Raw genomic sequence first — 18734 nt, 5'->3', positions numbered from 1 at the left:
CAACTATAACCGTCAGGATGTCACAGGATCAGGGGTTAAAATCACTGCTCTGTGTCCCAAACACAACCAACAGATCATTGTGATCATCTCCTATAATAATGTCTTTAGACACCGTTCAGGGCTCATATAGCTTTTGATTGGAGCATTTTGTGTGAAAAGAAAACCCCACTGGCTGTAGCTGTTTTAGTCGTTCATATAGTTTGTATAGTTGATGTAGTTGTTAGTTAGTTGTTCATATAGTTCAGTATGTCTGGGTCTGGGGAAGCTTCGGATTGTAGCAGCGGCAGCAGCAGCGGCGACGACTCCGATTCTAGACCGAGGAGCTCGGCTGCAGCCTGCACTGTCAAACACAACATCACCAACGGTAAGTTCATCTACGTTTGTTTGATTCATTGATTGACTGAATAGGCTCTATGCACAGCAGCCACATTGGAAAGACAAGCTGTGTTCCGTGGGCCCCTTCCCTTCTAACTTCCTTCACAGGTGTTACCAATGACAATGATACTAATGAAGGCTCTGTTCCATTCTGGTCAGGGTGCTGATATTGTGCATGTTGGCTCACTAGAAACACTCCATTTTGGTTCCCAAATTGCCCCTTATGGTGGGTGTGTAACTCTGAGAGTGTACAAATGGAACCATGGTTCCATTTGTACACTCTCAGAGCTATGGGGGTCCTTGAAAATAAGACAACCACTATGCCACACTAAACGGAATAGAGCCTTAATTAGTATCATTGGTAACACCTGTGAAGGAAGTAAGGAAGGGGCCCAATTCATTCCCAATAGGGCTGCTGTGCATAGAGCCTTTATTAGCAGTTTGCAAAAAAAAAAGGTCAGCTAATAGCATTTTAAACCCCAAGAAAGTCTATGGCTTGTTTACATTGGGGTCATTTTGTACTCAATTCATAGAGAAGAAGAAGAAGAAGAAGTTGTGTAATGTACTGTATCTGATAACAGCAGTGGTGTTAAAACTTTTTCAAGGACCCCCCCCCCCCCCCCCCATACATAAACCTGAGAGTGTAACCACTAACCTAACCCCGAGTCCATTTGGTACACTCAGTTACAGATGTGGACCCCCCCCCAGGAACATTGAGGGTCCCTATTTTAATTTCAAGGGCCACCCAGTTTGATATGCAATTAGGCCACAGACCCTCATTAGATTAAAAAAAAAATCTCTAGGACCCCAATATACATTGTGAAATCCTCAATTAAACTGAGAGTGTAACAATGGAACCAAATTGATTCATTTGGTTCCATTGTTGGAATGGAATGGAAACAAGCCCTTGGCTTTCCTGGGTTTAAAATCCTCTTAGCAGACTTCGTATTGAACTGTACATTCCTGTGCTTTTTTTTTGGCAAACTGCTAATAAAGTATTCAATCAATCAATCAATACAGACCTGTGAGGTTAATGGACCCCTGGGGGTCCCCTCACCCCACTTTGAGCACCGCACTCACCAATATGACCAAAGGGTCCTCTGATCAGAGTGAGAGACAATAAATAACATACAGACCAAATGGCCCTCAGGCCCTGTATCAGACAGAAAAAACACTTTAACACGATATATTGAAGGGTCCTACGTTAGATACTGGAGAGACAATAACATGACCAAAAGCATCTGTATAAGCCCAATTGATACTGTGTAGTATGATGCGTGTGCTTGGTAAATGTAACTGACCTACTCCTACAAGCTAGAAATGTGTGCAGTACAGTGCATTGTTGGCTTATAGATCCCCTCTGTTTGGCAAGCAACACCCTTTCTGATATGAATATTTAATATTTAGCTTAAGGGCTTAAGAGCTTATCATGGTGGACTAGACATCTCATGGCCTTCATTTGCTCAGCATGGGTTGTGGCAGTGGTTCGTAACCACATGAACCCTGGCGTCCCTATTTTGGGCATATCATAATAGGCGAAAACAATTGTTTATCATTGGATGATGAATTGACTTGAGTACAATGGACGACAATGAAAACATTGTTAACTGTACTGCTGTACTGTTTTCAAATTTCTAAATGTACAAATTCAATCAATCAACTTGTTTTTGAAAATAGTAGATCTACGTGCTTGTTGCGCACATGGCTCACATTTATCTGTGAACAACCCATTATAACCGCCTGGGACATAACACAACTTTCCTGTCTAAATAATGTGTTGCTATTAACTACCTCTGAGAGCGTACAAATGGAAACAAATGGCATTAGACCAGTGTTACAGACCTGTGAGGCAGACTGTTTAAGAGGGTTATTATGCACAATCGAGTAGGCCTGTATTACCGAGTTTACATTTGGGATTAAACTCCTGAGTCATGGGCAATTTTCTGCATGACTCTCTGTTTATAAATGAGATGGGAGGAACCCCGTTGTTTCACTCTCACCCTGAACATGGGAATGGCTGTGACATTGGTAGCACATGGAGGAGCTATTAGAATCAGGGGTCATGCCCAAGAAGACACTATTGACATTGTGATGCTTGACCAGAGCCAGCAGGTCTCCTAAATTGAATTGTATTTCTTTAATTTTGTGGCATTCATTGTGCTGCATAAAACTGACACCGTTGAAGGCTGTCCCTAATGTAAAGTCTGTGTACCACAGTTTTCTGTGCTTTAAAAGGCACATTATGTATGTATGTATGTATGTATGTATGTATGTATGTATGTATGTATGTATGTATGTATGTAATTGTGTAATTATTTTGAACGTGCAATTTTTTCTGTCATTAGCCAACCTCACAGGTCACACAGAGAAGGTCGGTGTGGAGAACTTTGAGCTTCTTAAAGTGTTGGGCACTGGAGGTAAGAGACTCCATCACGTGAACCCTTTTTGGATAGATCTATGTACATGGATGTAACCGCACAAATTACAGGAACCACACGGGGACAGATGGCCGTGGGACAAAATTGGGACACCTGAAAAAAGAAAGCTTATTTCTTCTTTCTGAAATTAATGTATTTTCATTCACGAATGTCTGTAACTGACATTCATTTTATGACCATAACATGAATCCTGTAAGTCAAACACTGGCCTATTCGTTAAAACCTTGACCTTTCTTCTAGTCACTTGTGAATACTTCCTGTTTCACACCAAGTCTATGACAGCAATTTTTGCAACACCACCTGTTATTGCCTAATTCGTTAATTTCATGAATAACCACAAACAACTTGTAACTAATCAATCAATCTTTATTTCAGACTGTAATAGGTCCATATAAAAGACAATACAGTGGACAACACAACAAGAACGTTACTAGGCCTAAAATTAGCCGTACTTAAAACACTACCCTTCATTCCCCCTAAGCTATTTCACTCAAACTTAAAGACATCACCATATTGAATATAGACTCAATAGTGTTTATTTTACAAAATAATTGAAGTAAGTAAGCAGTAAGGTAAACTATATACAGTACAAAGCCACTGAAACACAACATGTAGGTCAACAAAAAAAAAAAGAAACAGACAGCGAGTAGCAGGACATTTTCTTTTTTATTGCAGTGGAAAAAAAATGTCTCCAAAGCTGTGCAAGTAGCGCAACTCCTGTATAGAACAGAAATATTGCTCTACTGTATTTATCTTTAACCTCGGTCCAACTGTTCAACACTTTGGTCTGAAATTACATATCAAAAACTACCCACTGGTTTGCAATGTGCTGAGAACCATCATTTCACCAGAGGATGCCCCCCTGTTGATTTAATCTAGTGCCACCCTTAGCCAAAATGTTCAGTTGCACTCACAATATCTCAAAATCGAATGGGCAGATTTCCATGAAATCGTATCCGCTCAGCAAGGATGAACCCTACTGATTTTAATGACCCCAAGGCCTTTCCATGACCCTCAGTTAAGCCAAAAATCTTTACTCGTCTTGTAAGATCACTGGGTCTCTTAGTGGAGATGTTTGTTGTTTTATTTTGGCTGTTATTAAGTGAAAAAGTGTTACTTTATTTATTTAGCTTACGGAAAGGTGTTTCTGGTGAAGAAGAACAGTGGTCACGATGAAGGCCAGCTATATGCTATGAAGGTGGGTGTCACAAGCACTTTTTCCTCTTTTCAGGAAGTGAAAGAAAAGTCACTGTCATTTTCCATCATTTTTACAGTATGTCCTGTTTTGCCATTTTGTGTTGAGCAATGCAAACCGGCGGCAGATTTATAGTAGTGTATAATGTCACCCTCAGGTGCTGAAGAAAGCAGCTATCGTTCAGAAGGCAAAGACGACAGAACACACTCGCACTGAGAGACAGGTGCTAGAGCACATCCGCCAGTCTCCCTTCCTGGTTACCCTCCACTACGCGTTTCAGACGCAGAGTAAACTGCACCTTATCCTGGGTGAGACACCGACATGACACGTTCTTACATTAACCACTTAACACCCTATATACTTAGTTGACTGGTGTCCCCCAGGACTCTATACCAGTGGTTCTCAAACTTTTTCGTGCCAAGGACCCCCAAATAGACACTTATTAGCCCGCGGACCCCCATTTGAAAAGATAAGCCAGGGACCCTCATAATAGAAGATTTGTACGGCTCTCTAGCAGTGATTTTCAACCATTTTAATTTCAAGGACCCCCAGTTTGACATGCATTAGGGCTACGGACCCCCATTTAATGGCATGTATGTCCTGGGACCCCAATTTATATTGTAAAATCAATGTTAATTTAACTCTGAGAGTGTACAAATGGAACCAAATGGACCCGTTAGGGTCCATTTGGTTCCATTTGTACACTCTCAGAGTTACAGACCCATAAGGGTCCATTTGGTCCCTGTCCATCATTTAGCTGGGGACCCCCTGGAACCCCCTTAAGTACCCCTGGGGGTCCTCGGACCGCACTTTGAGAACCAATGCTCTATACCTATATAAAGAATCTTCACGTGTGCAAGTTTATTTTCACTGATGAAATCCTAGCTGGTATAGAAATGGTCTTAGATTGTCTTTACTATCTGAAAGAGGTAGTCAACCTCTGTTTGTGTGTTTCATTGTAGACTATGTGAGTGGTGGTGAGATGTTCACCCATCTGTATCAACGAGATCATTTCACAGAGGACGAGGTGCGGATTTACATCGGGGAAATCATCCTGGCGTTGGAGCACTTGCATAAGGTGAACTTAATCTCTCATCTCTGGTCTTCTCATTCTGTCAAAGGACTATGCCAATGTTTAGCCCATTAACAAAAAAGAAACAACAACTATGGTATGCTTTGGAGCTGCAACTATCCATTATTTTCTTAGCAAATATTCTATTGATTCCTTTTGGGGGGGGGGGGGGTTAATAACTCAAGCTCTTGTGTACTTAATATTGAAAATAGCCGATCTACAAGCTCCACAAGCTTGAAGATCGGCTATTTATAATATGTTTGAAAGGATTTTACCTTTTTTTTTTACTTTTCACTATAAAAATGAGGATTGATAACTAGTCGATATAAATGTTAACGATTAGTTTGATTAACTGTTGCACCCCTATTATGCTTTGAAGAATTGTCGGCAGTAATGTAATTCTAAGGGGTTAAACTTGCAAAAACACTGGCATGGCCTATAACCTCACACTAAGTGGCCACTGAAAACCTTATTTAAAGCACTTTATTTTTTCTTAAAATGGTAACTGCACAACTCAAAACTCCAATGCCAAAGTGTCATCATAGATTAAAACGGTCTCTGTTAAACTTGACCATATCGACAATGCATGTAACTGTATTTACTGTTGGACCCAGCTGGCGATTGTTTACAGAGACATCAAACTGGAAAACATCCTGCTAGACAACGAAGGACATGTGGTATTGACAGATTTCGGGCTCAGCAAAGAATTTCTGGAAGAGGAGGTATGTAAGCACCGAGACCAGTGATTCTCAACCATTTATTTTCAAAGACTTCCTAGTTTGATATGAATTAGGCAATGGACCCCCATTAGATTAGATTTTTATCTAGAACCTCAGTGTGGGAACCAAAAGGACCTGTAACCAGTGACCTAGACAAGTTCTAGTGTGTGTTGGCGTGTGTGTGATAAAAGATTTTATGGCGCTCGGCTGGCGCAGTGGTAATGTCCCTGCCCACCACCGTGGAGGTTGTGGGTTCAAATCCACCGTGGTGCAACCGGCTTTGTCGGGCGTCTATGCGAACACAATTGGCTCGTGTTCGGAGGAGGGGAGCGTGGTACTGGTCATTGCATGTACTCCTACGGGCTGGGGGCGGCACCTGTCAGCGGGGAGTGTTGGCGGGAGGAGTAGCACAAAGGCTCTACGTCCTCCCTGTGGGGGCTCCTCACTGGCAGGTTAGTCAATAGGATACAACAGCAGTGACAAAACAGAAATGTGTGTGGGTAGGAATCAATTGGCATAACGACTAAATTGGGGATAAAAAGGGGATAAAAAATAATTGGCTACTCTAAATTCAAAACAAAACAACAAAAACAGAAAGAAAGATTTTAGACATTCACAACCCGATGTCCAATAAAATGTGTGCTGGTTCAAAAGAAAACATTGTAATTTTGAGCAGGAATATCTGCACGCCAAATAGCTCCTGTTTAGAGGACTTTATTAAATTTAGTGACATTTCAAGCAATGCAGGCTTTTCCTCAGCCTTATGTAAGAAAATGCCTGCTTTGTGAAGATGGAAGAGAGAGGATATGCCAAAGAAGACCAAGATCTGCTCAAGCAGCTGGTCACAAGTCTTCTTCCGTCATCCAATTATTTTTTCTTGATGAAGAGCCTTTATTGCTCGAAACGTCACTGACTGCATTTAATAAAATCCTCTAAACAGGAACTATTTGTTGTGCAGATCCTTTTAGTATATGTACAATAGGCCTGTCAAAAAAAATCCATTTATGAATAAATCGCGATTCTTAATGCCACGATTTTAAAAATCGATTCAAAATATTAAAATCGATAAAAAAAAAAAAAAATAAAAAAAAATGTTATAAGTTAGTACCTTTTTCACTGGCAATTTGTCTGAAATCAATGTCAGAAAGACTGCCTGACATGATCTGGCTGCATTGAAGTGTATGATTCAACTTTTCATGTTTTATATTATATTAAAATGTTCTAGTATAATTAAAGCAAAGTGATTTGGGGTAGAACATCGCAATAAATCGCAGAATCGCATATCAATTAATCGCAGAATCGCAATTTTAATCGAATCGGCACCCTAGAAAATCGCAATAAATCGCAGAATCGAATATCAATTAATCGCAGAATCGCAATTTTAATCGAATCGGCACCCTAGGAATCGATTTTGAATCGAATCGTGAGGTAAGTGAATCGTGACACCCCTAATGTACAACAACCTTCAGTATCATACATTGATTCAGTTTATCTCCCTTTCTCTTCCATGCAGAAGGAAAGAACCTATTCTTTCTGTGGAACCATTGAGTACATGGCTCCGGAGATCATCAGAGGGAAGTCAGGCCACGGCAAGGTAAAATCAATAACTATGAATAAATAACTTGGCGGCAATGGCTCTAGAGGTAAAGCCGCCTTCTTGGAATCAAAAGGTTCCCGGTTGGATCCCCAGCCCCTCCTGGCTGCGTGTCGAAGTGTCCTTGAGCAAGACACTGAACCCCTAACTGCCCCCGATGAGCAAGTTGGTGCTTTACCTGGTTTCTTCCGTCTGTGTGCAAATATGTTTGTGTGAAGGTGAAATACATTTTAACGCGGTTTGGAAAAAGGCGTGATTTAATTGAGTGCAGAAATACTTTTTTAAATAGGCCTTCACTTGTTTTTAGGATAAGACTCTTTCATTTACTTATTTATTTATTTATCACTGACAATGCAGAAAGCATAATCGATTACAATAACATGAAACAGATGTTGTATATACAGTAGGGTTTTAAGCCAAGGCTAATTTTCAAACCCTGTCCCTGGTTAGGATTTTCCACTTAAAATGGTCATTACATAACATCATTAGCAAAAATGCCTTAGGTATAGTGAGCACATGAGTAGTGACATTCATAATCTTACAATAATTGCATCACATTACAGTCAATGTGTTGCGTTTGTATGTGCGCACACACGCACGTACCGTGTGCAAATGTATATGTTCACTAATTCATGGCAATATAATATGTGTGAATGAAAAAGTATGCAAATCCAAAAGATAAAATCCCCGGTGCTGGATAGAGGAGACACTTTAAAGTAGAAAATAGAGTCTGCACACTGGAAAAGTTGATTTACTGTAATGGATTACCACCAAGGTGACTTAGCTCTTCCTCAGACCTCATATCAACTCAGGGAGCACGGTCCAGTGTGCAGACTCTATTTTATGTTTTAATGAGATTGTGCATATGTTCATAAGTGTGTGTGTTACGGCAGAAAGTACTAATACTCATACTAAAATATAAGGAGAGCACAAGATGTGATGAGACATTCAATTCAATTTAATAGGGATCCCTAGAGAACAACCACCTTCCAGCATGCAAGATTATTGAGTCTCCAGAACAATGTAGTTAATTTTGATACACTAAGGACCATCCTGTTTGAATGACAGCAAAAGGTCTTATTCAATCTTTACATGGTGTCGATGAGACTGTGATGGATACACGGAGAGAAAACAAAGAGTACAATACAATACAGACGCTCTGACTGTGTTGGCTGTCGCCGCCCCGCTGAGGGAGTCTCACCGACACCCTGATCAGAACAAAAGCCATTGATGTGCAAAAGAGATTTGATTAAGTCGAGACAGGATGTCAGACCACGGTGTAAGCCACACCCAGCTAGGCCAGTTGTCAGGACAATCGGCATACACTTTAACACAAATATGACACAAATGAACAATTCCATTTTTTCCACTGCAGTGTGTCTTGTGCAGGGGTTGACACTAAAGGTCTCAGAGGCAACCATGATTTGGTACCTCCCAAATTTAGAACAAACAAAAAAGTTCTCATTCTACTGCTCTGCCACCAAAATGTGGAAGGCCCTGACACCATCCATTAATCAAAGGATGTGAAACATTGGTTTCTGTCAAAACTGGAAAAACATCTATCAGGAGACCACAGGGGGAGGTCAATGCAATTTCCCATCTCCTTTGTACCTATAGTGTTTATATTTGTTGATGACATGTATTTTTTATGATTTGTCAATTAATTGAATACATAGGACCATAATGGAAACAAGTGCCCAGGACTTTTTTTGTGTTATCCTTTTAGCCTTAATGTCTTACTACCATGTGCCGTTCATACTAGTTTATATTTTTAAGTGTAGCGACAGTGAAAACGGCACAATTCCACAGACCAGAAGATGCTTACTTTCCCATAACTTGACAAAGTGCTCTTATTTTGACCACTGACCGGAGAGAGAGAGACCGGAGAGAGAGAGAGAGAGAAAGTGAACGTTCAAGTGTTTAGACAGATATCTCGTGTTATGTTTATAGCAAACTAAAGACGGCTGCGTCCCCACTCAAACTCCACCTGCCCGAAAGTTTTATTTTACCTGCCACGGGCAGTCGGAAAGTCGATAGTGTCAACCTCTGGTGTGTGTGTTCGTGTGCATGCATGCGAGTATTTACTGTACAGTATGTATGTATGTTTATCTAAGTGTGTCTTTTCCTCCTTTCTTACTCTCTATATATTTTAGTATCTGTGTGCAATTTGGGTCATCATAACAGCCAGCAGCCTGTTGTAAATAGTGCTACAATAGAATGATGAACACAAAGCAGTGGAATAGACTGACTGAATAGATTTCAATATCAACACACAAAAACATAATGGATAAATCTCAAACTCTCTCTAAAATAGAAGAGAACTGGGCATATAGCGGATTTGCAATATTTGCATCTTTGCAGTATCAGCAGCAAATATGGAATAACATTCTGCATTTGCAAACACATCAATGTACAGTTACACATGATGCACCAAAATATTACATACTGCGTCGTAGTGCAAAATGTATTTGTTGGCAGTCACTTTGTCCTCTTTCCAGTATCCTTTTTACCGTGTCTCTCAATCGATCAATTGATCAACTAATCTCTCCTCAGTCAGTAGATTGGTGGAGCCTGGGGATCCTGATGTTTGAGCTTCTGACAGGAGCGTCTCCGTTTACTCTGGAGGGGGAGAGCAACTCCCAGAATGAAGTGTCCAAGTGAGTGCTGCAGTCTTGATGGACTACCCCAGTGATTCTCAACCCTTTTTCATTTTGAGGACCCCCCGCAGTTTGATGTGCATTAGTACCTTGGTTCTCAAAGTGGGGTCTCCCAGGAGTCCTTGGGGGGGGGTTCCAGGGGGTCCCCAGCAAAATGTGTTAATATAGCGTCACAATCATTTTAACCACTTTAACCTTTTATACTTTGGCTATTCAAAAATAGCAGATATACAAGCTCATAGCGCAGCACTGAGTGCCGTGCTATGAGCTTGTGGATCTGCTATTTTTGAAAAATCGTGAAACTTTGTGCACACCTTTGGCTATATATATTTTTAAAGCGAACATTTGTAACTCAAATCTTTGCTGCTGGGGGTCCCTGGAACAAAATATTTGGAGATGGGGGTCTGCGGCCAAATACATATCGTTTTGGGGTCCTTGACATGAAAAAGTTTGAGAACCACTGCATTAGTACACATACCCCCATTTCTTACGATGTCTTTATCTCTGGGACCCCAGTCTACACTGTAAAATCCTCAGTGTTCATTTAAAGGATCTACACCATGAATTAAAAAAAGAATAAATGTAATATCATATTGTTTATGTCCCTCAAACGTTTTTCAAAAGGTTTGAGCCTAAATCAGGCCTCAGATATACTCATTCCAACTAACTTCTGTCTGGCTTATAAAGCACTTTCACCTGCAATACCACATTGTCCTGATTTGTGGCGCTATTGAGACAGTTTGTATGCATGTTATCTCCTAGACCTGAGTGGAAAAAGTAAAAAAAACGTTATTTCTTTCTAAGTTGGAACTGAAAAACGGGAGGGATTGTACCGCTAGTGACGTCACTTTCGGGGCCAAATCAGTTTGGCCTGTTTTGAGACCAATTTACACAAAACCCCAGGCCCGCCCCCTCTGTCTTCCCTTTGGCTGGCCTTTAAACAGCCATAACTCACGTTCGGAGTACAAATTTTGTACATGGACTAAAACCACCAATAGGGACAAACTGTAATTACTTAAGCCCCACCCCCTCTGTCTGCCCATTGGCTGGCCTTTAAACAGCCATCATTCCAGTTTGCAGCATGCTACCAAGTACAAATTTGGTAAGTGGACTCAGACCACCAATAGGGACGAACTGAAATGAGTTAAGCCCCGCCCCAAAGGCACCGCTTCCTTCACACAGGGTGTGATTTTTTGGGATAGAGGAGATGTAGGGGAGACCAAAAACACACAAAAAAGAAGGAAAAGTAAATATTCATGGTGTAGTCCCTTAATAATTCTGATTCTGGATCCTTACTGGTCAATTTGGTTCCATTTTACACTCTCAGATTTACAGACCCTGTAACTAACTATCAATTTTGTGTGGGATTCCCTGGAACCCCTCAAGGACCACTGGGGGTGTATGCAGATTTAGATTACTTACACTTTAAACTGTGTCCTCACTTATCCACATTGCAAACAGATTTTCCTTTGACACACAAAATGCTGATAGTCGCTGCCGTGCTTGTTATTCGGTCCCATAGCACTTCACATCCATTAAAACGATGGCAACGGCTCGGGAAATTGCTTTCTGCACCTGCTGTAATGGGACTCAGGTTTAATAAGTTGCCGTTTTCAATATGTCTAGTTAGCCGCCTGTCACCTGCTTACTCTGCATACACTTCCACGTTTTATCAGCTTGTGGAATGTTTACATCTATGCATTGCACATAGTCCAATATAGATTTTTGAGGCTCATTGCAATTATACTTCATTATGGCAATTATGTCTCTGATTAACTCTAGAGGTGATCAGATCCTCAGTGCATCTTGGTTACTTGCATAGCTGGGTTTAGCTGTATCTTGATTACAAAATCTGATTACCCAGGTTTGTGTAAGATGTACAGGGGGCTATTTATTATTAGTAGTTCTCCGATTTATGAAGATAACAGCCACCGTATTGCAGGGTCCTTTCACCCTTTTTATTTACCTAGCCGGCGGGGAATGCAATTATTTTGATAAGACGAGTGCTTTTATGTCGAATAAAGGCTGGAACCTAATTTATATTCAGTCATTTCTTATTAGGTTGTTTTGAACGTCTTTCTTTTCTCATATTCAATTTCAAAATGTTTTTTCTTGTTTCATGTGTTCCACTAGACGACCATGATGTTTATTTGTATAATGGACAATCATTTCCAGTTGAAACAAGTGTATTTGTGTTTATAGCAAAAAAAATAATTGCTTTTGATATAAATGTATCGTACAACATTGTCCCATTCCAATAATGGCAGATCTACAAGCTCACAACACAGCGCATAGCAAGCTTGTAGATCTGCTATTTTTGACACAGGACACGTGTACGCCTAATGCTTCTCTACGCCAAACAATTTGCCGAAAATAGCCGATCTACAAGCTAGCTGTAGATCTGCTATTTTCAGTGAAGGTTCCACCCTGAATATGGATGCTGTGGTTCAAGTGGTTAAACTCAGCCCTCTCCTCTTCCTCTCCATGTTGTCCCCACCCTGGTTTCTTCTCAGACGTATTTTGCGCAATACCCCTCCATTCCCCTCCATGATCGGAGCCGTTGCTCAGGACCTCCTCAAGAAGCTGCTGGTTAAAGATCCTCACAAGAGACTTGGATCTGGGCCACGAGGGGCGGAGGACATTAAAGGACATGCTTTCTTCAAGGTCCCAAATTACCACACCCCTGCTGTTGTCTTTCTCTTGTCTCCTTTTTCCCCGCTGTTGTCCTTCTCTTGTCTCCTTTTTTTCCTCACTCTTTCACTTACACACACAAACACACACACATACTGTAGACACACACAGGCTTGCAGGATTTTGACCAAAATCAACATAACTGCAGTTGTGTATGCTATAAGGTCCTTACACACGGGAGCGCTTCTTAATTCAATTCAACCGAAAGTTTAAATTACGGTTTGTGTCATGAGTACTCTATATGTCAATTAAGTAAAGTTATATTTTAATTCTGAACCAGGTTGCTTTTCTTTTAGCTTCCACACAGCGAACAGGAGTATGAGCCTGTATGAATGAGGCATCAGCTATATGAATAGACTTGATACAAAGTATTCCCCCGGGGAGTAATTTCCATTTTCATATCCTTTATTCGTCATGACCCTGGTGTGTAAAGGCCTGTACACTGAGACACTGATTTGGATCGTAAGCCATGTGGACACAGTTTTGTACATAATGTGTTTTTCAGTCAAATTAAATCGTCTCATCTCAACGGTTTTAGGACATACCAATATGATGCGTAGGCCAGGTAGCTTGTAGCAACAATAGCTTGTTGAGGTGGCTGCCTTGAACATCTTTACCTGCATGAAGTTTGGAAAATGCAGCAGGCTGTATTACTTACTTTAGATCACAATGCCCTCAGTTTACGGTTCTCATGATGCTCACTCTCATCTCTTTCTACATACTCAGGGACTGAACTGGGATGACCTAGCGCAAAAGAAAGTCCAAGCCCCATTCCGACCAGAACTGAAGAGCGAGCTTGACGTGGGAAACTTTGCTGAGGAGTTTACAGGCATGGATCCCGTTTACTCCCCAGCCAGCACGCCTCCCAGCACTGACAAGCTGTTCAAGGTTAGTCCTTGGCACATACATGATTTAGCCACACAAACTGACTTGCCAACGGCACAATCCAACTTTCCATAAAACACAGCTAGCAGGACCTTCCAGTGGTGCGGTGGTGTCAAGCGTTTGGAACTGGTCACTTATTAGAGCGTGAACAATATTGCATTTTTGGAACCACCAGAGTTTAACTTGGGCCAAAAATGTCACTGTTTATATCTGCCAACGCTGGCTGCTGCAATGAACTGTACCAATCCATCAGCTGATGTTTAGATTGTTGTCATTGTTCACAGTTCACAGTATAATGTATCGCTTTACGGCTGTGGTGAGAGAAGATACAACAATAATGCAAAAAGATACTATGAGGAATATAGGGGGAAAAATCATGCTGGATCCACATGGGAATGACATGGTTCCAATATCCTTTGTCTATGATTTATGTATTTGACTTCCATTATAAAAATACTATATTTAAAAAAATAGAAAACGTGAAAAAATATTAGAATTAGTGGAGGTACTGCCTACTGGCATATCAAACGTGGAACTGGATGGTCCAGTGGTTAGCTTAGCTCTGTACACACACAGACAGACATACAGACCGATCCCCTTATAGATTAGCCTCCTGCAGAGTCATGTGTAAAAAAACACACATCGCGTTCCATTTTCCCCAGTCAAGTCATTAAATTCTACCGAACTTGGACTGCATAATTGGGTCAATGTTTGCTAAACATAATTGGGTAGACTCGGCTAGACTTCAAATTCACGCTTTAAAATGTATTAAAAAGCAACAATAACGTAACGTCGACCAAAAATATCAGTCCAATGTAAAATTCAATAAATTGCCTCTCTCGGGTAATTTTCAATTCCCTGCAGGATGATTTTCATATCCCACTCAAATAGAATCCATTGGCTTCCTTGAAAATAAAATAAAAAACATGGTATGCTTTGTAAAATCGTTGGCAGTAATGTCAAGTAAATGGTGAGTCATAGTTAATGTGTTAAACCTGCCAAACCGCCAATTTGGTATTTTAATTTTGTGGGAAATTAAATGCTGATATTATGCTGATTAAACACAGATCCATGAAACCTTATATTTGTGCATGTATTGGCCAGCTAATGTCTTGTTTGGGCTTTAATTTCCTCACTGTACATCCTCCACTCAGGTAAGAATTGTACAACTGGAAGTTTCAGCCAAGCACTCAGATAGGGTTAAGACAGGCCCCAACCCTGCTCTCTCAATACCCATAAAGCTCAGTTAAATACCCTATTGTCGCTGTTGGGTGCATGGAAACCTTGTATGTCCAAAACTGTTAACAGAGAACTGTCATTTTAACTGTCATTTTCAGAATGACACAACAGTAGCGGAAATAGACAATCTACAAGCTCACAAATCGTCCCATGGCGACTCGTGACCTTGTAGATCAGCGGTTTCCGCTGCTGTTGCGTGAAACTGTTGTACAACAAAGTAAGGCATTCATTTACGAAAAAAAGTAAAATGATGAAAAATGGAGATACAAGGTTTCTGCCCGACAGCAACGTTATGTTTGATAGGTCTGCTCTGGCAGTAAGCTAAGATCAACTGTAGCTGTCAATTTCTTTTGTGGTTGTTGTTTCTCCTTTGTACCTAGAATACCTACTTCTTTAGAACAGTGGTTCTCAACCTGTGGGTCGGGACCCCCGTGGGGGTCCCCACAAGATTTTTTGGGGGCGGGGGGGTCCCCAGATGACAGTGAAGTGACAATTTAAGGACTTTTAAGACCTTTTTAATACCTTTGTTTTACCATTACAGCATCAAAAGTAATCAACAAACTATACTATAAAAACTCATCAAACATTGGCTAAATTGTCAAATCATATAAGAAAGAGGCAAAACATTTGAAAATAGCCGATCTGTTGTGAGCTTGTAGATCGGCTATTTTCACAATATGTATCTGGGGTCCCCAGTTCAAATATATATGATTATTTTGGGGGGTCACGGCCTGAAAAGGTTGAGAACCACTGCTTTAGAAGAGAGAGAGACAACTTTTTAAGTCAGTGCAAATCTTGGTGACCATATGATACATGATGTGACCATTGAGGATGTCAAGTACTTTAACTATGGTTACCTTGGTGCTGTGGCACTTACTCTCATCTCTTGCGTCACCTTCATATTACCACAGTAAAGAATGGCTGCTCGTGTGTTATGGCTCTCATACACATTATAGTTATCAGTATCACGCTGTCAGTGGACTTATTGCTCCAATGCACACTACAGTAACTATGCTGTCACTGGTATTATTGCTATAATACACATTGCAGTAATCATACTGTCATTGTTGGTATTATTATCATATTATTAATACAGTCACACAACACTAATCAAACTGTCACTGCTTGTTGCCTGTGAGCCAACCTATTTTCTGCAACTGAAACCACTCCAATGTGTGTGTTTTTCTTTTTAATCTCCAGTTTGTCATCTAAATGGAGCCATTTTACATACATATTAGGCATATTATGTAAATGTATTGCCAGTTGGCCACTCAATTTAAAATTGGAGCATTTATCTGATTTTCTAAATTATATGTATAACAGAAGTAAGCACAGGGAAATAAATATACATTTTCGACTTCCTATGACAACCCTTTGAATGCAGAACTATAGCAATTAATTGGGTTTTCTCTTCATTACTCTATGCACATTCATGCTTGGAGCTGCTGTGGTTTACTGCCTCACAGCATTGCATGGCAGGGTATTATAAATGGTCTGTGTGTGTGTGTGTGTGTGTGTGTTTGTTTGTTTGTAAGAACTTTAAAATGGATGGGCATATTTTCACGAAATTAGGTGGGAATGAGCAATAGCATGCCCTGAAGAGATTATTAACTGAAAGATTAATGCAAGGGTCAGAGGTCAAAGTCACAATTCAGAGATGTAGAACAAGAGATGTTGGTGCGGGCAGGGTTTGAACTTTTTCTTTTGTTTCATTTTAGGTGCTTGGGGTATGATACAATAAAAACATGAGAACTGTTTTGACCATATACATTTGATTGATTGATTGAATACTTTATCTGTCAGAAATGTAAACGGGTGCAGTCAGACATTTAGACTAAAAGGATAACACAAAAAAGTCCTGGGCACTTGTTTCCATTGTGGTCCTATGTATTCAATTCATCAACATAGTATAAAAATAACACAAAAATACATATCAACAAATTTAATACACTTATAGAAAACGGGAAAAAATGTTCTCAGTGAATGTCACCTCCTTTCTATGGGAAAAAAATGAGTTTACCTCTTGTGGTCTCCTGATAGATGGATTTTCAGGCCTGTTTTGAAAGAAGCCAGTAATCCACACATTTTTTACGTCATGGTGTCAGGGCATTCCACATTTTTCTGTCAGAGTAGTAGAATGAGAATTTTCCCATGTTTTTCCCATTGCAGGGCTACTCGTTTGTTGCTCCATCCATCCTGTTCAACAAGAATGCTGTCATGGGGGACTTCATCGAATCCCAAATAGGAGCAGATCGACCGGGTTCATCGATGGTCCAGCGGAGTGCTATGTTAAAGGTATGCACTTCATCTTGCAATTTGTAACTTAGTTATTACTGATAACTGGATGATGTGTTGAATACTAAAACAGAGTTGGCAAGCCACGATACCGTTAGCAGTGTAGTGGTTGTAACGGTCAAAGGCCTGTGGAACCACATGTTCCCCTGCTTGGAAGTCGTGTCCATGTTTTCCTTCTCTGTCTCCCTCTTTGCTATCCTAGTGTCCGTCTCCCATACAATGTCTACCTCTCAGCTCACCTAGTGTCTGTATCCCCTACACGGTCTCCCCTACACGGTCTCACCTACACGGTCCTACTGTCTGTATCCCCTACACGGTCTCTCTCTAGTGTTCGTCTCCCCTACACTGTCTACCTCTCAGCTCTCCTAGTGTTTGTATCCCTGACACTGTCTACCTATCTGCTCTCCTAGTGTTTGTCTCCCCTACACTGTCTACCTCTCGGCTCTCCTAGTGTTTGTCTCCCCTACACTGTCTCTGTCTCAGCTCACCTAGTGTCTGTCTCCCCTACACTGTCTACCTCTCGGCTCTCCTAGTGTCTGTCTCCCCTACACTGTCTCTGTCTCAGCTCACCTAGTGTGTGTCTCCCCTACACTGTCTACCTCTCGGCTCTCCTAGTGTCTGTCTCCCCTACACTGTCTCTGTCTCAGCTCACCTAGTGTCTGTCTCCCCTACACTGTCTCTGTCTCAGCTCTCCTAGTGTTTGTCTCCCCTACACTGTCTACCTCTCAGCTCTCCTACTGTCTCAACAAAGGACAAACTATGGAAAGTGGACTGACTGTCTACTTTTGGTCTTCAGGTGTCTACCTGAACTGAGTTTGTGTTTGTGTTTTATCATGGTCAATTGGGTCCAGGTTGGTTCAGATTCTATTTCCTCGGGTCCCGGGTCTGTTTATCATTATGTGTAATACTCTGTGCTTGTTAGGAGAGAAAAGCCTGAAGTGATGTGTGATAATTAGGCTGACCTAGGATCAGATTACTGCAGCGCAAAGTAAGGGAGGGGAAAGTTGAGCTACGCTTGGAAGCCAGGCTGCCAGCCGAGTGGAGAGAGCAGATCAAAGGTGTGCGATCATGGATTCAGTTTTCAGCGATGTGAAAACATGCAATTTAATTTCACCGGCTCTTATTTTAAGCTGCTATGTAGCTGCTAGATTCCATTATGGAGTTGCCTATTTTATTATGTAGCAGCCTATATGATAAAAAATTTTCAGAACCAATTGGATCTCAGAACGAACATTATGGCCATTAGGGTAAAAAGCTCTACTGTACCCCCCCCCCCCCCACCACCCCCCCACCACCACCACACACACACACACACACACACACACACACACACACACACACACACACACACACACACACACACACACACACACACATACACAAAAAAATGAAAGAAAGGTCATCAGGGTGTAATGGATGGAGGAAAGTGTCAGGAGTGATTTGTGACAGAAGATTACCAGCAAAGAGTGAGAAGGAAGATGGATGTATAAGATGGTAGTGAGACCGGCCATGCTGTATGGCGTGGAAGCGGTGGCACTGACAGAAAGAGGGACAAGATCAGAAATTACTGCATT

At 41.1% G+C, this 18734-nt stretch overlaps 1 protein-coding gene across 1 annotated transcript in view; it reads left to right on the top strand.

Annotated features, from left to right (window-relative positions):
• Positions 1-18734, top strand: part of rps6ka4 (ribosomal protein S6 kinase, polypeptide 4) — a 39995-nt gene that overhangs the window by 446 nt on the left and 20815 nt on the right. Inside the window, exons 1-11 of the mRNA XM_084075180.1 lie at positions 1-364; positions 2721-2792; positions 3944-4011; positions 4166-4316; positions 4971-5086; positions 5695-5802; positions 7313-7393; positions 9947-10050; positions 12564-12714; positions 13468-13629; positions 17035-17160. The exon at positions 1-364 is cut by the window's left edge and continues 446 nt beyond it. Coding sequence (XP_083931306.1) covers positions 247-364; positions 2721-2792; positions 3944-4011; positions 4166-4316; positions 4971-5086; positions 5695-5802; positions 7313-7393; positions 9947-10050; positions 12564-12714; positions 13468-13629; positions 17035-17160 — 1257 coding nt within the window. The 5' untranslated portion in view covers positions 1-246. The remainder of the gene's footprint in view (positions 365-2720; positions 2793-3943; positions 4012-4165; positions 4317-4970; positions 5087-5694; positions 5803-7312; positions 7394-9946; positions 10051-12563; positions 12715-13467; positions 13630-17034; positions 17161-18734) is intronic.

This window comes from Gymnoscopelus microlampas, assembly GCF_963454915.1.
Source record: "Gymnoscopelus microlampas genome assembly, chromosome: 12".
In the NCBI taxonomy this organism is placed as follows: Eukaryota; Metazoa; Chordata; class Actinopteri; order Myctophiformes; family Myctophidae; genus Gymnoscopelus; species Gymnoscopelus microlampas.
This window is presented reverse-complemented; position numbering and strand designations above follow the sequence as displayed.